The sequence below is a fragment of the Trachypithecus francoisi genome, unplaced genomic scaffold (assembly GCF_009764315.1).
Source record: "Trachypithecus francoisi isolate TF-2019V2 unplaced genomic scaffold, Tfra_2.0 Lachesis_group12, whole genome shotgun sequence".
Classification (NCBI taxonomy): domain Eukaryota; kingdom Metazoa; phylum Chordata; class Mammalia; order Primates; family Cercopithecidae; genus Trachypithecus; species Trachypithecus francoisi.
The window spans coordinates 64,934,413-64,956,596 of record NW_022681457.1 but is presented as its reverse complement, the minus strand read 5'-3'; the positions used below and the strand labels follow the sequence as shown (position 1 = coordinate 64,956,596).

General features: G+C 51.5%; 1 protein-coding gene across 3 annotated transcripts; it reads right to left on the bottom strand.

Annotated features, from left to right (window-relative positions):
- Positions 1 to 208: 208 nt before the first annotated feature.
- Positions 209 to 21,556, bottom strand: HAUS5 (HAUS augmin like complex subunit 5). 3 transcript variants are annotated; one of them, XR_004440762.1, is made up of 22 exons: positions 21,415 to 21,556; positions 18,152 to 18,296; positions 15,962 to 16,245; positions 15,058 to 15,120; positions 14,950 to 14,982; positions 14,795 to 14,819; positions 13,778 to 13,883; positions 13,539 to 13,698; positions 11,761 to 11,830; positions 11,587 to 11,669; positions 11,073 to 11,130; positions 10,790 to 10,914; positions 10,522 to 10,585; positions 10,288 to 10,418; positions 9,938 to 10,100; positions 9,465 to 9,545; positions 9,219 to 9,364; positions 8,855 to 8,966; positions 8,651 to 8,783; positions 6,204 to 6,336; positions 3,262 to 6,054; positions 209 to 348 (listed from the first exon to the last, which is right to left on the bottom strand). XR_004440762.1 is itself a non-coding variant. In XM_033225773.1 (20 exons), the coding sequence occupies exons 2-20, from the start codon at positions 16,057 to 16,059 to the stop codon at positions 5,937 to 5,939; spliced, it is 1,902 nt and encodes a 633-aa protein (XP_033081664.1). In that variant the 5' UTR covers positions 16,060 to 16,245; positions 21,415 to 21,543; the 3' UTR covers positions 4,887 to 5,936. The 3 variants fall into 3 exon arrangements, 2 of the variants coding, with proteins under 2 accessions (XP_033081664.1, XP_033081663.1); XM_033225773.1 differs by lacking the exons at positions 209 to 348; positions 18,152 to 18,296 and having other exon boundaries at positions 4,887 to 6,054; positions 21,415 to 21,543; XM_033225772.1 differs by lacking the exons at positions 209 to 348; positions 18,152 to 18,296; positions 21,415 to 21,556 and having other exon boundaries at positions 4,887 to 6,054; positions 15,962 to 16,387.
- Positions 21,557 to 22,184: the final 628 nt, after the last annotated feature.

The following is a 22,184-nucleotide window of genomic DNA, read 5'->3' as shown; positions in this document are numbered from 1 at the left end:
AGGCTGTTTATTTCACCTGGGTGCAGGCGTACTGAGTCCGAAAAAGGAGTCAGCAAAGAGTGGTGGGATTATCATTAGTTTTTACAGGTTTGGGATAGGCTACAAAGTACATTCTCAAGGGCGGGGAGAATGTTACAAAGTACCTTAAGGGCAGGGGAGAATGTTACAAAGTACCTTCTTAAGGGCAGGGGAGAATATTACAAAGTACCTTCTTAAAGGTGGGCGGAGAATATATCGTTTCAGTTAGGGTGGGGCAGGAACAAATCACAATGGTGGAATGTCATCAGTTAAGGCTATTTTCACTTCTTTTGTGGCTCTTCAGTTGCTTTAAGCCATCTGGATGTATACCTGCAGGTCACAGGGGATATGATGGCTTAGCTTGGGCTCAGAGGTCTGACACTCTTATTTTGTATTTTAATTTTAATTTATGTATTTGAGACTTAGTCTCGCTCTGTCACCCAGGCTGCAGTGCAGGTGCCATCTCAGCTCACTGCAACCTCCACCTCCCGGGTTCAATCTATTCTGCCCCAGCTCCAGGAGTAGCTGGGATTACAGGCGTGTACCTCCGTGCCTGGCTCATTTTTGTATTTTTAGAGGAGACGGGGTTTCACCATGTTGACCAGGGTGGTCTCAAATTCCTGACCTCAAGTGATCTGTCCGCCTCAGCTTCCCAAAGTGCTGGGATTACAGGCGTGAGCCACCATGCCTGGCCTTTTATTTTTGTTATTATTTTTTGAGACAGCTCACTGCAACCTCCACCTCCTGGGCTCAAGGGATTCTCCTGCCTCAGCTTCCCTAGTAGCAGGGATTACAGGTGTGTGCTACCACACCCAGCTAATTTTTGTATTTTTAGTAGAGGCGGAGTTTCACCATGTTGGCCAGGCTGGTCGCAAACTTCTGATCTCAAGTGATCCACTCGCCTCGGCCTCCCAGAGTGCTGGGATTACAGGCATGAGCCACTGCACATGGCCTTATACTTTCCTTATTTTTATATATTTTTGCTGGAGTAAAAGCAAATTGCAGACGTCAACTCAGTCATAAATGCGCCATTATGTCTCCTTAACAGATAAGAACTTTTTTTTTTTTTTTTTGAGATGGAGTCTCTCTCTGTCGTCCGGGCTGGAGTGCAGTGGTGTGATCTTGGCTCACTGCAAGCTCCGCCTCCCAGCTTCACGCCATTCTCCTGACTCAGCCTCCCGAGTAGCTGGGACTACAGGGACCCGCTACCACGCCCGGCTAATTTTTTGTGTTTTTAGTAGACACGGGGTTTCACCGTGTTAGCCAGGATGGTCTCGATCTCCTGTCCTTGTGATCCACCTGCCTCGGCCTCCCAAAGTGCTGGGATTACAGGTGTGAGCCACCGCGCCTGGCCGATAAGAACTATTTTAAAAAAATACCATTAACGCTGGGCTCAGTGGCTCACACCTGTAATCCCAGCACTCTGGGAGGCCAAGGTGGGCGGATCACCTGAGGTCAGGAGTTCGAGACCATCCTGGCCAACATGGTGAAAGCCTGTCTCTACTAAAAATACAAAAATTATCTGGGAGTGGTGGCGTGTGCCTGGGGTTCCAGCCACTCAGGAGGCTGAGGCAGGAGAATTGCTTGAACCCGGGAGACAGAGGTTGCAGTGAGCCAAGATCGCGTCACTGCACTCCAGCCTGGGCGATAGAGTGAAACTAAGTCTCAAGGAAAAAAAATAAAAATACCATTATGCCATTATGAATACCATCAAATTAATTTCTTAGTATCATTTAACACCCAGACTGTGTTGTTTTCCTTGTCTCAAAAATGTCTTTATACAATAGTAGAATCAGGATCAAAACAAGGTCCAAACATTGCATTTGATTGTCTTTTTTGTTTTCTTTCTGTCAAAACTTAATTTTTGCTTGCTCAGTTGTTTACCAACAAGAAAAACTTAAGAGGCCAGGCGAGGTGGCTCACACCTGTAATCCCAGCACTTTGGGAGACCGAGGCGGGTGAATCACGAGGTCAGGAGTTTAAGACCAGCCTGGCCAACATGGTGAAACCCCATCTCTACTAAAAATACAAACATTAGCTGGGCGTGGTGGCAGGTGCCTGTAATCTGAGCTACTCCGGAGGCTGAGGCAGGAGAATCGCTTGACCCCGGGAGGCGGAGGTTGCAGTGAGCCAAGAGTGCGCCACTGCACTGCAGCCCCGGTGACAGTGCGAGACTCTGTGTCAAAAAAGAAAAGAAAATATTTAATTTTGTTGGCTGCTTTGGTTTCTTGAAGCTGCAGTATGAATCAGTACAAATGAATACCTGCCCGCCTGCCATCTTTCTTTCCTTCCTTCCTCCCTCCTTTCTTTCTTTCTCCATTCCCCCTTTTGCCTTCTCTTCATTGAAGAAACTGGGTCATTTATCCTATAGGGTGTCACACATTTTGAATTTAACTAATTACATCCTTTTTGTTTCACTTGTTTCTGACTGCCTCCCGCCCCTTTCCCATATGCTTGTAATGAGAGCTAAGGCTAGATGAGAGTTAGGTTTAATTTGGTAAAAGCACACTTCATAGGTAATATTGATTGTATCCTATTGGATCCCATCAGAAGCACAAGATGTCTAATTGCCTTCCTTTGGTGTGAGGATTGATCAGTGGTGTCATCCTGGTCTACCCATTTTAAGAAGCCCAATCAACCTTTCCCCTAATAGTTTTAGTAGCCCTTCATCATCATTACTTGTATCCATCACTTAATTAATGGCAAATAGTGGTTTTTGAATTCTAGTATTTTCTCTGAAGTTATTAGTTGTGATTCTTCCATAAATAACCTCTTCATCAGAAATTTGGTTACTTAGGCCGGGCACAGTGGCTCACACCTATAATCCCAGCACTCTGGGAGGCTGAGGCGGGCAGATTATCTGAGGTCAGGAGTTCGAGACCAGATTGGCCAACATGTTGAAACCCCGTCTCTAGTAAAAATACAAAAATTAGCTGGGCGTGGTGGCGCGCTCCTGTAATCCCAGCTACTCGGGAGGCTGAAGCAGGGGATCACTTGAACCCAGGAGGAGGCAGTGGTTGCAGTGAGCCAAAAGCTCACCACTGCCCTCCAGCCTGGGCGACAGCATGAGACCCTGTCTCAAAAAAACAAACAAACAAAAAATTTGGTTACTTGTATGTATAAGAAAAATAGAGAACATACTTCTTTTATTTTATATATAAAATTTTTCAAAATAATGAATGGGTGCCTAGTATTCTTCAAAGGTGATTTCAATGAGGTATATGAGTATCAACATGAACTTACCCATTCAGGCATATTTGATGTGCTTCAAACCACTGTGGTTCTTTTTACTGCTCAACATGTCCCACCTTTGACCAGTGAGAGCCCTTCAGACTGGCTCCTGAGTTCCTTTGACTTGGCCACAGTAGTCTTGGAGGACTTCTTTGCTTCCTGGCACAAAATATCCTGTACACATTTTGCACATTTCTTGCTCCAGACCTGGAATCAGCTGTTTTCACAACAGTCCCTAGTTCTTAATCAGAAATGGCACTTACGAGACCACAGTCTGTACACTACTGCTGCTCAGTTACTGGGGTGTCATTATATTTAGAGCTTTTCAGGGAACTTAACCAGGGAAAGATATTTTTTTTAGAAACAGAAAAATCATGACTTTATTCTGATATTTCCAGTTCATATGAAAGACTACAGGTGTTTACTTCGAGTTTATATTTGTTATCTTTTTTCATTTACACTAAAAATCTCGGTCCCCAATGACATTACATCACTATTTGCTTTAGTATATAATTTCAAAAAATATAAGGTAGAATCTCAAAATTTAAACGGTCTATTTTATCAAAATAAAAATGCCAGTGTTATTACTAACAATGTGACTACTGTATGAAGTTGAAGATTTTGTTGAGTTCAATTGAAGGTGGGGGCTGGGAACTGTGATGAGGAGAGAGAGGAGGAGCAGGTACACTAAGGACTGTGCATGGGAAAGCCAACGTGGAAAGGCTGGGAAATAGCAACCAGCGGCAGGAGGAAAGCTGGGAGAGTGAAGGGGCTCTGGAGGCCAAGAGAGGAGTTGTGTGAGAGACGGACAGCAAGGTTTAAGATCATAAAGCTGCCAAACTTCCAAATTTGAAAACTTACTGCAACACCAATGAAACTACCATCTGTGCATGTTTTTCTTCTGGGATCAGGCAAATTAAATCTAATGTTCACTTAATTTGGGAAAAAAAAATTACCGAGACAGGGGAAACCATAATCCCAGTAGGTGAAGATTTGGGAGGCAGAGGCGGCAGAATCACTTGAGGCCAGGAGTTGGAGAGCAGCCTGGCCAACACGGTAAAGCTCCAACTCTACAAAAAATACAAATATTAGCCAGACATGGTGGCAGGTGCCTGTAATCCCAGCTATTCAGGAGGCTGAGACATGAGAATTGCTTGAATCCAGGAGGCAGAGGTTGCAGTGAGCTGAGTTCGTGCCACTGCACTTCAGCCTGGGCAACAGAGCCAGATTCTGTCTCAAAAAAAAAAAAAAAAAGAAAGAAAGAAAGAAAAAGAAGAGCACCTAAGAGCATCTAGCCATTTCAGATATGACAATGTGGTTGGGTGTGGTGACTCACACCTGTAATCCTAACACTTTGGGAGGCTGAGGCTGGCGGATCACTTGAGGTCAGGAGTTCAAGGCCAGTCTGGCCAACATGATGAAACTCCGTCCCTACTAAAAGCACAAAAGTGAGCTGGGCATGGTGGTGCGTGCCTGTAATTCTAGCTACTGGGGAGGCCGAGGCATGAAAATGGCTTGAACCTGGAAGGCGAAGGTTGCAGTGAGCTGAGATCACGCCACTGCACTCCAACTTGGGCAAGAGAGTGAGACTCCATCTCAAAAACAAAAACAAAACCAAAAGAAAACAAAAACAGATATGACAATGTGTCACAAGCCTTTCTATTAAGCTACTGTGGGAATGGCACATGGAGGGTTAGATACAAAGCAGTTCTGGAGAGAAGCCAGATATAACCCAATTAAACATGGAAATTTAGCACATAAAAAGGTGGCATCTCAAAAGCATAAGGCTTTGCTTCATAAATTGAGTAACCCAAGCAGTGAAATGCACAGGCCTTAAGACTACAGCTAAATGAGCTCTGACAAATCTCTATACCTGCATCACCTCCACTGCTCTCAACACAGCACATTCCCATCAGCTAGGACATTTCTGTGTCTCCTCAGTTGATCCCAGCCGCCCACCTTCCCTCAGAGGCAACTGCCACTCTGACTAGGAATTTCAGTAAGTGCTACTAGGATATATGTAAAATAAGACAAAATTGGATCCATGTGTTAGGATAAATTCCAAATGGCTGATTTACATGTAAAAAAAGAAACTATACAAACTAGAAGTCATTCTCATCTTTTAATACATTCCTTATCCCCAACCTATACTGTCTCCCTCAATGGCCCTTATTCCAGCACATCCTGGCTCAGGGCCTTTGCATGTGCTGTTGCCTTGAGCTGCAAGCTCTTCCTCAGCCATCCCGTGGCTCCTGCTCACCCCTTGATGGAGTGCGGCCTGGGCAGTGTGGCCCTCAATTCAAATCACACCTCCCACCCCCTGCTGGATTTTCCACACAGCAGTTAACCTGCAGCATACTACATATATATTTTCCTTATCTTGTAAACTCTGTCTCCCTGCCCTAGAACTCAACTGCTGGAAGACAGGGTCTTCTGGCTCTTTTGTTCAGTGTGGACTCCCCAGCGCCTAGAGGAGGTGCTCAATTACTTTTTGCTAAGAATGAAAGTGATGAAAGGACAGAGGCCAGGGAGCTGAGCGGGGCAGCAGAACAGCACGTGAGGGGATTGCAGGTGCGGGTGGGGACGACGGCCGAGGAATCCTGGCGCCACTTTCTTCCAAATGTCCTGGGGGAGGTGAGGTGTTGGGGTGAACAGTGTCAAGTTCTCGGCTTCTGTTTGAACACTCTTCAGCTGCACAGCTTCTGCAGGGCCCCCTGGGCCTGAACCCAGCGCAGCCGCCACTGGGGCAGGGACAGGCCCTGGCAGAGCTCCTCAGAGAGGGCAGCCTGGCCTGGCTGCTCCCACCTGGGGAAGGGCATGGCATCAAAGGGAAGGCCTGGCCCTCCAGACCCTCACTGGCTTCCCCCTAAAACCATGGCCTGCTCCTTTTCACCAGCCCCCCGGCTTGAGTCCTAACTTTTCTGTTTCCCACCCACAGCACGTTCCCCTCTCACCAGTCCCCCACGATCCCCTGCAGCTCAGGGATTCTCTCCAGTGCCTGTTTCAGCAGCTTCTCCAGCCTCTTCAGAGCCTGCCCCAGGTTCTCTTTCTGCTGTTTCTCCTGGGATGCCTGGATCTGCAGCAGCTCTGAGGGTGAGAAAGCCGGGAGGCAGCTTTGAGTCCTCTGGCTCGCTGGTACCTTACAGCAATGAGTCCCCAAGTCTCCAGTCCCCTAGTCTTGACCTCAGCATTTCCCACAAACTAATGATGAGTCTGTCTCCTCTTCCTAGCCTGGAAGTCCCCTTCTGAGGGACTGCCCTTGAGATGAGGACCTGTCCCTCCTCCCAGGTTCTCATCTCAAGGGCAGTCCACACCATCCCCCCCGGCCCCACCCAGGCCTCTTTCTGGATGCTTTCCTCCCTACCCCTGAGAGCCCATCAATCTCCATGGCCTGTCCGCTCAGTCTTCTGAGCGTTTCTTCCTCTCCTCTGCTCCAGGCCTCAGTCTCCTGCTCTGGCTCACCCTCTGCACTATACACAGTGATCTTCCTGAAGCCTAAATCTGATGCTCTCCCTCCTGTCTGGAACCCTCCAAGGTTCTCCAGTACCCCCAAGGCAGAGTCCAAGCTCTTCAGTAGGTATTTGAGTTTCATGATGTGGCAAAACCTGGCCGATTCCCAGGGCCCACAGTAGAGAGCATCTTTCCTCCTGGAGGCCCTTCCAACACTCCTCGCCCCAAGGCTTCCTCCTCCACCTGCTCTAGCTTCACCCTAGTGGTGCTTTCCTCTGAGACTGGGACTGGGCCTACTCCCTCTCCATATGCGCAGAACAGGCCCAGCTCAGCAAGTGTGGATGAGCAGCGTGATCAGACAAGCTGGGTCTGAATCCTGACCCCATCCCATCCCTGCTCTGTGACCTTAATCACGACACTGGCTCTTTCTTCAGCTCCGTCTGCTGTCAGGTGGAATTACTGGAGCTGTAGGCTAGTGGGGCAGAGGGCCGGGAGAACTCTGGGGATGGGACCCTTAGGGCTTGCTAAGAGGTTGAAGCTGGTGGGGGTGGGGGGATTAGGGAGATGGGGAAATTCAGGATGACTCCTGGGTTTCTGGGTGCAGCACTTGGATAAGGAGGGTGAGATAATTTAACAAGAGAGGAAACAAGAAGAGGAGGAACAATATTGTTCTTTGGAGTAGAGAGAACCAGGAGTTCCATGATAGATGTGCAGAGTTCAAGATGCCCATGATTACAAGAAATATATAATTAGCCAGGCGTGGTGGTGCATGCCTGTGGTCCCAGCTACTCAGGAGGCTGAGGCAGGAGGATGGCTTCAGCCCAAGAGGTTGAGGCTGCAGTAAGCCGGGATGGCACCACTGCACTCCAGCCTGGGTGACAGAATGAGACCTTGTCTCAAAAAAACAAAAGCAAAACCAAAAAACACATGAGGTGGGCAGAGGGCACGGTGGGCCGAAGGCATGGTAGGCAGAGGCTGAGGTGGGCAGAGACCGTGGTGGGCAGAGGCCATGCAGGGTCTGGGACTGCTCTCATTGCTCCTGCACACTGCTCCCGTGGAGAAGTGGAGGGCAGGGAGCCCCAAACTCAGAGGCTTCAACACAGTCTCTTCCTCCAGTGCTGCTGGCACTGCCAGTTCATTTCTCATCAATTCTCCTCTTCCATGTATTTATCCTTTCATTCTTTACTCTTTACTTCCATCCTGGGGAAACCCCTGGGGTGGGGACCTTTCTCCTCACTCCCCATCAAGCCATCTGGGCCGGCACCTGGCAGACACCCAGTGAGTATTTGGTGAGTGAATCCAGGAATTAACGAACTTCTCTGACCTTCAGTATCCTCATCTGTAAACTGGGGGTCTTAAAGTCCCTTTCCTCATGGTCATGACTCCAAGAGACTGCGTATGTACACAGACAATGATGCTAATCACACTGGAGACGCAGGGTGCTTCCCGCATAGCAGGCAGTGTTCAGTGCCCTGTGCGGGTCCCCTGCCTGAATATGCCCAGCACCTGGGTAAGACATTGCTTTATGCTTACTCCACTGAAGAGGAAGCTAAGGCACGGGCAGGCCGCACAGTTAGGAAGAGACAGGACAGAGAGGATTCCCAGGCTTTGAACTGCTGAGGTATACTACGTGACGGTGATGAATGAACACGTGGAAAGTCGACGGGCAGTGTGGCTTAGTGGTTGGGAGCACGGACCCATTTCAGACCACCTGGATTCAAATTGGGCAACCTACTAACCTCTGCGTCTCAGTTCCCTTCTCTGTAGAATGGAGAGAACAGCAGCACTTACCTCATGGGACTGCTGTGCAGATGAAAGAAGGGAGAATGTTTAAAGCCCTTAGCACACAGTGGACACTGTGTAAGCAACGGGGTTGCTGGTAAGGACTTGTGGAGGCTGTTGGTAGTGGGAATGGGCGGGGAGGCTGGATGGGGCGGCAGGGCAGGCCTACCCTGGGTGGGAGGGCCTGGCGGCAGGCTGCTCTTCATGTGGAGTAGATCCCAGCACCAGAGGCTCTGCTGGTCCTGCAGGAACAGAAGGTCCTGGCGAAGAGAGGCAGCTGCCGGCAGGAGCAGCTCTGAGGCCTAGAAGGGGAGGGAAGGATGGTCATCTGGGGCGGGGCTGGGGAGACAAGTCACAGGAGACAGGCACTCACCTTCCCTGGGGGCAGCCCCAGCTTGTGGCTCAGTGCTATGAAGCTGGAGCCCCTTGGGGATGCGGGGTGCAGTTGGTGGATGGACGGGAGGACTGTGGGCAGGGGCTTCAACCTAGGGGTGGGGAGAAGTCTGGGTTGGGTGGGGACTGAGAGGAGGCCTTGAGTTCTGGAGGCTCTAGGGGCCCAGGAACTTCAAGGTGGGTCTGGGGCCTAGGATACCAAGACCAGGGCTGCCGACCCAAGGGTGAGGTCTGGCAGCCTGGGAACACTGGGGGTCTGGGGTTATATTTTTTGAGGAGGTTCAGGGAGCGACAGTCACCCATGGCAGGGAAGCAGGGCAGGGGTGGGGCGGCCCCAGTCTCACTCTCCAGGGCTGTGCCGCAGCAGCGTGCCCAACAGAATGTGAGGCAAATGCCGGACTTCCTCTTCCAGACAGCGCAGCAGCTCCTGGCTCTGTGGTGCCACTGCCTCAAATGTAGGGACCACCTTTCGCTGGACCAGAGCTACCACCTGCGGGGAAGGCGAGGGATGGGTGGGGCAGCCCACGTCCACTCAGCCCCATCTTGGCAGATCCAGCCCTACCCAGACCTCAGCCCAATGCCCATCTCACCTCCCCCGGGCTCCGGCACAGGCGGGTCTTGCTGGCTGAGTTTCCCTTGATGAGCAGGCGGATCTGTTCCTGGGTCTCCTCCTGAGGAACCAGGATACCCTGAGATTCACTCCTCCCAGCTCCCAGCCTTAGTGCACCTCTCTACTTAGGTCCTGCTTCTGCCTGGGAGTCTCACCTGGGCTCTTGCCTAGGAGGCCCAGTTCTTACTTTTTAAGTGACAGCATTCTTTTTTTTTTTTTAAGTGACAGCATCTTGCTCTGTCACCCAGGCTGGAGTACAGTGGTGTGATCACACCTCAGTTCAGCCTTGAACTCCTGGGCTCAGGTGATCCTCCCACCTCTGCCTCCCAAAGTGCTGGAACCACAGGCATGTGCTACCGTACTGGGATCGGGTCCAGTTCTTAGCCAGTTTTCAAGCCTCCCCTCTGGCCCTCCACAAGGCCCTGCCACCTCTTCCCGGGCCCAGCCTCTCACCACCAGCTGGCGCCAGTGCAGGATCCGCTGCTGTTTGGCCTGTAGCTCCCTCAGCAGGAGCTGCCGATGCCCAGCTGCATCCTCCAGCTCCTGGCTCTGAGCACGCAGGGCCTTGAGCTCCGCCCACAGGCCACAGGCCCGAAGCCCCAGTATCAGCACCTGCCTGCAGGGCAAGCGGAGGAGAGCAAAGGGGAGGAGGGTGACTGAGCCACACAAGGGACAATAAACCAGGGAAAGAAACCGCAGGGAGAGGAGGCAGGGATGGGAGCCACAGGGGCTGAAAAAGTCCAGTGGGCTGAGATACTCAGAAGCGAGATGGCCTAGAGGCCCCTGCTCGGGGAGCCCCTCACCTCTCACTGGATCCCAGGACGCGTCTCTCCACCTCTTCCATCAGGTCCTGGAGGCGCTGGGTCAGGACTTGCCGCTCCTTCAGGAGGGCACTCTGCTGGGAGACCAGCACACCCACAGTCCGCCAGCCCTCCTGCAAGGGGGGTACAGAGTCAGGGTACACCCAGGGTATGATCCATGGGTGAGGGGATTGAGGAAGTCTTGGAATGCGGTGGGGAGGCGAGCCCTGGGGTCACCTGGATGAGATGAACCATGGACGGCAGAGTCTGGCTGGAGTCTGACCGGTCCGGGGCCTGGGGTCTGGGTTGGGGAAAGAGCTGCTGAGGGAGCTGTGTGGTGACCTTGCCTTGGTACTCGAGGGTGGCCAGTATCAGTCCTGCCACCCCACCAGGCAGTGGGTTTCAGTTCCACCCCGTCAGCAGGTGGCTGGGCCAGGTCCTGAGGCTATCCCAGCTCACCCACTCATGCGGCCTTCCCCAACTGTAGGGATACCCTGCCCCATACCTGGGTATCTCTGTATCACCAAGCCCATCCCCACTGCACAGGGACCGAATCTCTGCCTCCCGCTCTGCAGCCAGGTGCTCCAAGGCAGCCAGGATGTGGCCCGGGGGGTGGTTTGTCAGCAGCATCTAGGGGGAGGGAGGGTGAAGTCAGGGCAGGATCGGGGCAGGGCTGTGAGCTGAGACCCCATGGGAATGGGGCTGTCATCAAGAGTTAGGTCCTGGCACCCTAAGTTTTGATCATGGGGTGGGAGGGTGTGCCTTTCCTGAAAGCCCTGCCCTCTCACCTCCGCAGAGCTCAGCCACTGCTGGTAGGAAGTGCCAAAGTGGTCTTCATGAGGGGTTCTGTGGGGTTGGGTAAGGGGACAGAAAATGTTACAAGACATGTCAATTATCCTCTAGTTATCACCACCGCCCTATAAGGTGGGGGCTGTCATCGTCCCTATGCCTGTTAGACTTGAGTTCCCCAATTATACCAACCTGCTGGCCTTGGGCCTTTACATGGGTTGTTCATCTGGGACACTCTCTGGACCCTTCACCCCAGCTGAGCCTCCTCACCAGAGAACCTCTCCCCTCCCTGCCTTCTTAGCTGGGAAAGGCACTGCCTCTGGGTGCCCAGAGCCTCTCAGGCCTCCTCACTCCCCCAACAGCCCTGACCACCTGGCTGTCACTGTGATGAGTCTGTCCCCTTCTATAGAACGTAGCCCAGAAGCTCAGTGTCTGAGGAATTAATAAATAAGAGACACCCCCCTCTTAAAACCCAGGTTCTTTGCAGGGTCTCTGGGGGCTAGGGACACTCACAAGAGGCTGCCTCTCTTGGCCTGGGGAAGCAGGAGGTTCTGCAGGAACTGGGCCCGGAGAGCGCAAGCTGTTCGAACATCACGCTAGGGAGAAGAGGAAGGGACCTGAGGGGGACCCTGGCATCTGCCTGACTCCAGGCTCCCTGCCCCTTCTCCCATGATCGGGGACTCTTACCAGGACCACAGGCTCCAGGCCCAGAGCTGCCGATGTGAGGGATCCAAAGGTCACATCTACTTTGGCTTTCCTGGAGGGAGAAGTGCAGTTGGGGCTGGGGTCCCTGGGAAAAGAGATGTCTGTGCCCCATCTCCTCTCACTGCCAGCAAGGCCAGTCAGAGGAATCACAAAGCCTAGATCCCAGGAGCCATCTCCAGATTAGGCCACTGTCACCTCCCAGCTGGAATATCGCATTAGCCTCTCCACTGCTCTTGCCCCATGAGACTGTTCTCCACCCAGGAGTCAATGATCCTGTTAAAACCGGAGGAAGATCATGTGCCTGCTCAGATCCCTCCAAAATCATGTGATGTTTCCCTAGCACATTCAGAATAACAATGGACCCAGTGTGGTGGTTCATGCCTGTACCCCAGCGCTTTGGGAGGCCGAGGTGGGCGGATCACTTGAGGTCAGGAGTTCAAGACCAGCCTGGGCAACATGCTGAAACCCCATCTCTACTAAAAATACAAACATTAGTCGAGCACAGTGGCACGTGCCTATAATCCCAGCTACTGGGGAGGCTGAGGCAGGAGAATGGTGTGAACCCGGGAGGCAGAGGTTGCAGTGAGCTGTGATCATGCCACTGCACTTCAGCCTGGGCAACAGAACCAGACTCTGTCTCAAAACAAAAACAAAACAAAACAAAAAAACCCAGAAAAATAACAATGGCTAACAGGCACTTTTCTAAGCACTTCACATGATTGATTCCACCTAACGATCATGCCTACCTGATAAGCTTGGTATTAATGTTATCGCCATTCCACAGATCTTAGAATCTGAGGCACACAGAAGTTAAATACCTTGCCCAAGGTCAACTAATTTTTTTTTTTTTAAACGGAGTTTTGCTCTTGTAGCCCAGGCTGGAGTGCAGTGGTGTGATCTCAGCTCACTGCAACCTCCTTTTCCCGGGTTCAAGTGATTCTCCTGCCTCAGTCTCCCAAATAGCTGGGACTACATGCACCACCACACCTGACTAATTTTTGTCGGCTGCTTTCAAACTCCTGACCTCAAGTGATCCGCCTGCCTCAGCCTCCCAAAGTGCTGGGATTACAGGCGTGAGCACCGCACCCAGCCTAAGGTCACTCAATTTTAAGTGGCCAAGCCAGGGCATGAACCAGTTTCAGGGCAAAATCACAACACATCATCCACAGTTCTCTGTCCACTCCTCCAACCTCACCTCCTCAGGTTCTCAGTCTTGCCTGAGAAACTCGAGCTGACATTGGCCCCTGGCTGCTCTTCCTGCATGCTGAGCATGCTGCCTCTGCCATCCTGCATGGCTGCTGCCTCTGCTCTTGCTATTCCCTCTCCACAGAAATTCCTCTCCCATTTCAGTGTTACCTCCTCAGAGGCCTTCCCTCGCTAGGGCAGCATCTCCCTCTCCCTTCTATTACAGGCTTTTCTTCACAGCACTCATCTCTACCAGAAATGATAGGATCTGTTTGGTTCCTAGTTTACCATCTGTCTTCTCCGTGTCACAATGTAAGCTCCAGGAGGGCAAGGACTTGTTCTCTGTTTGTGGCTGTTTCCCCAGAGCTGGTGTTCTAGGTATACAGGTGTTACCATTCTGGGCACTGGAAATATAGGTGACTGACATGACAAAACCTCCTGGCCTCATGGACCTTCCATCCTAATGGCGGGAGCTGAGAATTCTGGAACCCAAGAAGGGATCAGGGCAGAGCCCTGAGGTCTCTAAGAGAATGTCTGGCCGCCCAGCCTGGTGAGGGTGGGTCCCTGAGGCCCACCTCTCCATGTCCTGCAGGCGCCTCAGCTGATTCTGCAGCCGCTGCATGGGATCTCGGAGCCTATGCTGCTGTCTTCGCAGGGCCCCAGCTTGGGCCCGGAGGAGGAGAGCTCGACGCTGGGTGTCTTGAGTGTGCTGAAGTGCCTGCTCCATGGCTATGTCTGTAGGAGGAACAAGGGTGGCCATCAGCACCTTTCCCGCCCCACATTCTGTTGCCCATTTTCTGGCCCCATGGCTCACCCTGAGCCTCAGTGTCTCGCTCCATCAGCTCCAGGCTCTGGTCGAGCTCTTGGATTTCTGCCCGCAGGCGGGTCACAGTAGCTTCCAGCTCTAACTTCCGACGGACCTGGGAGGATCAGATTCAGGGTCAGATGTATGGTCTGATCGGGGCTCAGCCTGGCCTGTCTTTTGGGGGTACCAGGCTCCTCAGCTGTTGGCAGAGGGTTTTTGCTCAGCAGTTTCTGTGTCTGATGCAGAAGCATTAGGGTACTGGCTCCCTCCTTCCTCTTAGGATTGTCTTACCCACACTTCCAGCCTGTTTCCTGTTTCCTGTCTGTGCTGGTGACAACCACATCTTTGTCCCAGTACTGATCTCTTCCTGGAGCCCTGCACCTAGAAGTCCCAAGGACTCCTGGAAGCCTCCCCTTAAGTGTCATATGAGCCCCTTATACCCACTAGGTCCTACACTGGCCTCAGCATCTCTCCCAAACCTGTCCCTTCATCTCTTCTCAGCAGCTTTGATGCCACATATCCATGTCCCACCTCTCTGCCCCCAGCTAATACTATCTCTTTATAATTTTTTCTTTTTTTGAGACACAGTCTCACTGCGTTGCCCAGGCTGGAGTGCAGTGGAGCGATCTCAGCTCACTGCAACCTCTGCCTCCCAGGTTCAAGCAATTCTCCTGCCTCAGCCTCCCAAGTGGCTAGGATTACAGGTGTGCGCCACCACCTCTGGCTAATTTTTTATTTTTAGTAGAGATGGGGCTTCACCATGTTGGACAGGCTGGTCTCGAACTCCTGATCTCAGGTGATCCGCCCGCTTCAGCCTCCCAAAGTGCTGGCATTACAGGTGTAGGCCACTACTCCCAGCTGAGCTAATGCTATCTCCACTGGACTTTAAGCCCTATGAGGATGGGGATCAGGGCTATCTTGTGACCCATTGTCCCCAGCATCACCCAGCATCTGGTTGGGCCTAGAGCAGGAGATCCACAAATCATTTTTTGGATGAAAGAGAGTCTTGTAGCATATGCTTCTTACCTGTGGACTGTCCTGGTGGCCATACCTAGGAAAATGAGACCAGAGTCAGTGGATGAGGGGGCTTCCAGTGAGAGCAACAGGTGTGATGCTGTGGTGAGGACAGGGCTAGATGGGAGTGAGGAAGATAGGAAGGGATAGCTTTAAGAAGCAGTTACCAGAGTAGGTTTCCCCGGATCTTCTTGACAGTCCTATAGTGCAGAGGCAAAAGGAGGAGTTACTACGGACCTCACCTGTGCCCCCTCCCCTACTCTAGCCCAGCTTACCTCTGACTGTGCACATGCTGCAAGACGTAGGCCCAGATGTCAGCCCCCTGGCCCAGACACAGCCTGTGGGGACAGTGTGTAAGTGTATGCGTGGGGCAGCACACAGCGTGTGGGATCCTCATTCCCAAGGTGATGGTGGTAGGGAGTCTTTATTAGGGAGTTCTCACTTCCTGGGGAGGGAAGGCCCAAACTTTTTTTTGCTTTTTTTTTTTTTTTTAAGAGACAGAGTCTCACTCTGTTGCCCAGGCTGGAGTGCAGTGGTACGATCATAGCTCCCTGCACCCTTAACCTTCTGGGCTCATGCGACCCTCTCACCTCAGTCTCCAGAATAGCTAGGACTACAGGCAGGCACCACTACACCCGGCTAATTGGTAAAACATTGCTTTTGTAGGGACTGGATCTTTGCACTAAATATGGTGGTATTCTCATTCCCCGGGAAGGCGGGGGTTGGGGGTGGGGGTGGGGGTGAGTGGCGAGTGCTCCCTTTCTCCTGGGAGAGGGTTATCCGGTCACATTCAGAGGTGGAGGTAGGGGATGTACTGCCAGGAAGTGCCATCTCATGGCCAGATGTGGGGCATCACTCCTACAGATTCAATCCCCGATGGGGTGGCCACGGCTAACTCCTGAGTGTCCTTTTTGGTTAGGGTAAGGGTGGGAAGGGGAGGTGCTGCGGGGACAGCCTCACCCTGGAGATCCCATTTCCATACGGAGAGGGGTCTTCGCTAACTCGTGGAGGATCCTCACCAGTGCTAGGGACCTCACTCTGGGAAGCCTCCCAGGGCAGGGAGCCCTCAGTAACTCGGGTCACTTTCGATGGGTCGAGTCCTCAATGAGGGGTGGAGTTCTCACTCCCGGAGACTCAATCTCCAGGGTGGGGAGTTCTCACTCCAAGAGCTGTCCTCACCTGCGCAGCGTCGATTCCCGGGCTCGGGCCGCCACGGGCACCCCCATCTCTTCGGCCGCCCAGCAACTCAGTTCCCGGGCTTCCCGCGCTAGCTCCATGACAGCGCCGCAGCGGCGCCACCGCCTCCCTCAGCCTCTTCAAGTGTGGCGCCCGCCTGTGACGTCACGGACGCGCCAACAGTGACGTCATCGGTTGCCGGGCAGATAGTGGGCTCCCGCGCTGCGTAGTAATCTTAGCGTGGTAAGGTTGGGTCTTGCGGCTCTCACTCTTCCCAGTTGGGTCTCCTTGAGTGGAAATGAAAAGGGCGTGGAGATGGCCGGGCGCGGTGGCTCAAGCCTGTAATCCCAGCACTTTGGCAGGCTGAGACGGGTGGATCATGAGGTCAGGAGGTCGAGACCATCCTGGCTAACACGGTGACACCCCATCTCTACTAAAAAATACAAAAAAAAAACTAGCCGGGCGAGGTGGCGGGCGCCTGTAGTCCCAGCTACTCCGGAGGCTGAGGCAGGAGAATGGCGTAAACCCGGGGGACGGAGCTTGCAGTGAGCTGAGATCCGACCACTGCACTCCAGCCCGGGCGACAGAGCGAGACTCCGTCTCAAAAAAAAAAAAAAAAAAGGGCGTGGAGAGATGGCGACCCCGCCCGCCTTCCCTCGTTCTCTCGCTCACTACCAGCTAACCCGAAAGAGGCAAAAACAGTCCTTGATGCTTCCCTTTATTTTCTTCTTCTTCTTTTAATTAAACATTTTTATTTTAATAGAGATGGGATCTTACTATGTTGCCCAGGCTAGTCTCAGCTTCTGGGCTCTTTAACTCCTGGGCTCAAGCGATCCTCCCACCTCGGCCTCCCAAAGTGTTGGGATTACAGGTGTAAGCCACCGTGCCCGCCCCCTTTATTTTCTTGACAAAATAGGACTTGCATCCTAGGAGGACTGGAATCAGGCAATGAGATCCTGGACTTACTGCTCTTTGATTTCAGAAACAGGTGTCCCATGTCTGAGTGGAGGGTAGGGGCAGATAGTATGACCCTAACATTTTCCTGGCATGCATTTTCCCATTCATTCGTGCTCACCATTCCATAAACTCAGGGAGCTGACTCTGTGCTGGGTGATGCTGGGGACAATATGGTGACCACGACAGCCCTGGTCCCTATTGTACAGAGCTCACAGTTCAGTGGGGAGACAGACACACCACCAGGTAGGGATGGTAAAAATAAGCAGCAGGGGTGGGTCAATTTGGGACACAGCAGGTGTGAGAGGTCTGCGGGATGCCCAGAAAGCAGTAGGGCTGGAGTTCTGGAGAGCCCACTGGGCCAGGTCAGAGAGCTGGATGCGCTGTGGGCCTCGGTATGAGACCAGAGCAGGGGAAGACGGGCCCTGAGGAAAGGCAGTATTTACGGAACTTTCACTCAGCGTGCTTGCCTAGGCCATCACTTTCTCCTTGGTGTCCAGTTCAGAGCCTGGCTTTCGAAATAGTTGTTGAATTAGGCCAGGCATTGTGTTTCACGCCTGTAATCCCGCACTTGAGAGGCTGAGGTGGACAAATCATTTGAGGTCAGGAGTTCGAGACCAGCCTGCCCAGCATAGTGGAACCTTGTCTACAAAAAATACAAAAATTAGCTGGGCATGGTGGCTTGTGCCTGTAGTCCCAGCTACTCTACTCAGGAGGCTGAGGCAGGAGAATCACTTGAACCCAGGAGGTAGAGGTTGCAGTGAGCCAAGGTCCCGCCACTGCATTCCAGCCTGGGTGACAGAGCAAGACTGTGTCTCAAAAATAAATAAATAGTTTTTGAGTCAGCAAGTGGGGGAAAGATGATGGGGTGAGACTAGAGCTGGGTACCCAGGGAGGAGGCTGGAGCAGATTGAGGGATGGAGGGTGAGGACAGTTGCTGGGCCAGGGTGGAGCTGTGGGGAAGGGAGGAGGAGCCAGAGTAAATGGGTCATAAGTTTGATGAACTGGAAGAAGGGAGGGGATTCAGGGTGAGGCTTAGGGCTCTGGCCCAGGGATTGGATGGGGTGGACTTTGAAACAGGGACCTGTGAGGAAGAGCTGTTTTGGGAGAGATGCTGAGGACAGCATGGAGTCTCGGGAGTGTGAGGAGCCAGGGAGACATCCAAGGGGTGCCTCAGGTCTCTGACCTAGGGGACAGTGATCACCACTGAGATAGGTGTGCAGGAGAAGCTTCACATACCTGTCGAGGATTGAGAGGCAGAAGAGAGTGCCATGGGCTGATGCGATCCAGGTGGGCTTCCTGGAGGAAGGATTGCCAGCTGTGACTCCTGGATGTCTGGTTTCTTAACAGCTGCCATTTCCCCCAAATATGCCCATTCTTCTACCTGTGTAGAGATTTTTTTTTGCTATTTTTTAAGAAAATCAATTAGACACCACATCTGCCATGGGTCTATGATCTTTTCAGGGGATTCTGAATGTATTTGAGACCTTTAAAACATGTTAAGAGAATGAGGTCGGGTGCAGTGGCCTGTGCCTGTAATCCCAGCACTTTGGCAGGTCAAGGCGGGAGGATTGCTCAAGCGTAGGAGTTTGAAACTAGTCTGGGCAACAAAGAGAGACCCCATCTCTTAAAAAAAAATTTATTTATTATTTATTTATTTATTTATTTATTTATTTTTTTGAGATGGAGTCTCGCTCTGTCGCCCAGGCTGGAGTGCAGTGGCCAGATCTCAGCTCACTGCAAGCTCCGCTTCCCGGGTTTACGCCATTCTCCTGCCTCAGCCTCCCAAGTAGCTGGGACTACAGGCGCCCGCCACCTCGCCTGGCTAGTTTTTTGTATTTTTTAGTAGAGATGGGGTTTCACAGTGTTAGCCAGGATGGTCTCGATCTCCTGACCTCGTGATCCGCCCGTCTCGGCCTCCCAAAGTGCTGGGATTACAGGCTTGAGCCACCGTGCCCGGCCAAAAATTTTTTTAAGTTAGGTGAGTGTGGTGGCACATGCTGGTGGTCCCAGTTACTTGGGAGGCTGAGGCTGATGCGGGAAGACCACTTGAGCCAAAGAATTCAGAGGCTGCAGTGAGCTGGATTGTGCCCCTGTACTCCAGCCTGGGCAACAGAGCAAGACCCTGTCTAAAAAAAAAAAAAAAAACCAAACAAAGAATGAAAAGACGAGTCACAGACTAAGAGAAAATATTTGCAAAACACTTATAAAGGAGTATCTAAAATACATAAATAACTCTTAAGACAACAATAATGGGCTGGCCACAGTGGCTCACACCTATAATTCCAGCACTTTGGGAGACCCGGGTGGGAGGATTGTTTGAGCTCAGGAGTTTGAGACCAGCCTGGGCAATATAGCAAGACCCCATCTTTACACAAGAAAAAGAAATTAGCCAGGCATGGTGGTGTCTACCTATAGTCCCAGCTTCTTGGGAGGCTGAGGCGGGAGGATGGCTTGAGTGCAGGAGTTTGAGACTGCAGTGAGCTGTGATTATGCCACTGCACTCCAGCCTGGGTGACAGAGCAAGACCTTTTCTCAAAAAACAAAGCAGGCCGGGTGCAGTGATTCATGCCTGTAATCCCAGTACTTTGGGAGGCTGAGGCAGGTGGATCACTTGAGGTCAGGAGTTGGAGAGCAGCCTGGCCAACATGGTGAAACCCTGTCTCTACTAAAAACACAAAAATTAGCTGGGCATGGTGGCAGGCACCTGTAATCCTGGCTACTCGGAAGACTGAGGCATGAGAATCACTTGAACATGGGAGGCAGAGGTTGCAATGAGCTGAGATCGTGCCACCGCACTCCAGCCTGGGCGACAGAGTGAAACTCAGTCTCAAAGAAAAGGAAAAAAAAAAAAAAAAAACCAAAGCAAAACAAAGAAAATAAACCAGCTACGTAAGCATTCTACTTTTAAAGGATATGAGCTCTTCTTTTCCATACACTTTGTGAACTGGCATACTTTTGTTACTTTTTTGGTTCATTACCAGCATGTTAGTAAGCTTTGGCAGAAACATAAGATCAGTTTTCCTAAGAAACTGTTTTTAACCTATTGGCTATCTACATTCTTTTTTTCTTTTCTTTTTTTTTTTTGACAGATCCTCGCTCTGTTGCCCAGGTTGGAGTGCAGTGGTGCAATCTCAGCTCACTAATAAGGAGTGTGCAGTCTAGATCCTTCATATGCGCAGTTCACAATAGGGTTCGTGCTCCTGTGAGAATGTAATGCCACTTCTGAACTGGCAGGAGGTGGAGCTCAGACGGTGATGCTCGCCCATACGCCACTCACTTCCTGCTGTGCAACCTGGTTTCTAACAGGTCATGGACTGGTATTGTTTCATGGCTTGGGGTTTGGAGACCCCTGCCCCGCCCTAGATGAAATACTTCTCTGATGCTAACTAAACATGCTTAAAAGCAAGGCCCAAAAGGATCAAGCTATTATTTAGCTGCATTCCAGAACAAAATTCAATAATATGTATAGAGATGAAAAAAAAATCCAGCATCCAACACTGTAAGATTAACAATACCTGATGTCAGTAAAAAATTGTAAGGCAATGGCCGGGCGTGGTAGCTCATGCCTGTAATCCCAGCACTTTGGGAGGTCGAGGTGGAAAGATTGTTTGAGGCTAGGAATTTGAGACCAACCTGGGCACCACAGCAAGACCTTGTCTCTATTAAAAATTAAAAAAAAAAAAAAAATAGCCAGGTGTGGTGATGCACGCTTGTAGTCCCATCTACTTGGGGAGTTGAAACAGGAGGATCACTTGAGCCTGGGAGGTTGAGGCTTCAGTGAGCTATGATTGCACCACTGCACTCCAGCATGGGTGACCCTGTCTCAAAGTCAAAACAAAACAAAACCAAAAATAAAATAAATATCTATATTCATGTTTTATAATATCCTCAGTGGGTTTGTGCCTTTTTGGTACAGTTGTCAAGCAGCTCAAGAAAGTGGTGGGCTTTATCTGCTTAATGTAACTGGCCACTCTTGACTCTGGTTCCCAGGAAAATCTTCAACCTGGCCCCAGTCAAAAAAGCTGTAAGCTGGCCCCCAAGAACTCACACAGCTTTTCCCAGTTCAAATGGCCCCAGGATAGCATGCCCACTGGCTTCCAGGAATCACTGTGGTTACTGTGCCCAGGTGCCCGAGCCTCACAGCGTTGTGCCTGGGGAGAAGCCTCGGCTGGGTGCTGACCTACTGGCTAAGGATGGGCCAGTTTAGGTAAATGGGAATAAGGTAAATTAGGTAGTTAGGTAAATGGGAATGAGGAAGGAACACCCAGCCCCAGAAAACCTCCCTGAAAGTTCAGATGACCACAGGAAGCTCCCTGATTATGCAACTGCTGTGCCTGTCACCTGCGTCTCAGTAGCTCACTGCAGGCACCTGGTCTTGCTCCCTCCAGTCTGGCAGAGCTTGTTACATCACCCAAGACAATGAAGGAAAAAGTGACCCCTTCAGAGGAAGGCCCTGAGCACCTAGGGTGCTTTCTGCCCCCAGAACCCAGGGTGAATACCACGAAAGCCAGTTGTCTGGTTGGTGGTAACAGCACAGTGCAGGTTGACAGTCCCAATGTCCCATTGTTATGCTGGTGCTCAGCAGATGGTGAAGAACCTCCAGGCATGCCCCACAGCAGTCCCTGCTGCCTGCTTCCTGGTTGGGGTAGGACACACCCCTGTGACTTCCTTTCCTGCTATGTCTCTGCCCATCCTGCCCCAAACACACATGTAGGTAAGACTGGGTCTCAGACCGCAAAGTCAAGAGAGAGGAGGAAGTTCTCAGTAACATGCAAGACAAGCCTTACCGCCATGATTTGGAAAGTTTCACCAGTCTCCACTTTGAGGAGACTTGATCTGTCCCTGTGATTTGGTCACAACTGCCTTTGGACTGAGACACCACCAAAGGACAATGGATGGACCTGCACCCCCAGGAGCGGTCACCCAGGGTGCCTGTCTGGGTGAGTCTCATTCTCATTGCTACCTGGGCTTTTTTATCTGTTTGTTTGTTTGTTTGTTTGGGAGACAGGATCTCACTCTGTTGCCCAGGCTGGAGCCATGACCCAATCATGGCTCATCACATCCTGGAACTCCTGGGCTTAAGTGATCCTCCTGCCTCAGCCTCCTTAGTAGCTGGGACTTGAGCCAATTCTCCCAGCTAGATTTTTTCAGTTTTAATTTTTTGTAGAGATGGGGTCTCACTATGTTGCCCAGGCTGTTCTCAAACTCCTGGCCTCAAGCAATCCTCTCACCTTGGCCTCCCAAAGCACTGGCATTATAGGCATGAGCC

Coding starts and splice junctions, on each gene's coding strand:
- HAUS5 (XM_033225773.1), bottom strand. CDS start 16,059: ATGGAGCTAGCGCGGGAAGCCCGGGAACTGAGTTGCTGGGCGGCCGAA. Junction 10,419..10,521: donor CCATGGTTCATCTCATCCAG/GTGACCCCAGGG, acceptor CCCCCCTTGCAG/GAGGGCTGGCGGACTGTGGG. Junction 9,365..9,464: donor TGTGCCGGAGCCCGGGGGAG/GTGAGATGGGCA, acceptor CCTTCCCCGCAG/GTGGTAGCTCTGGTCCAGCG.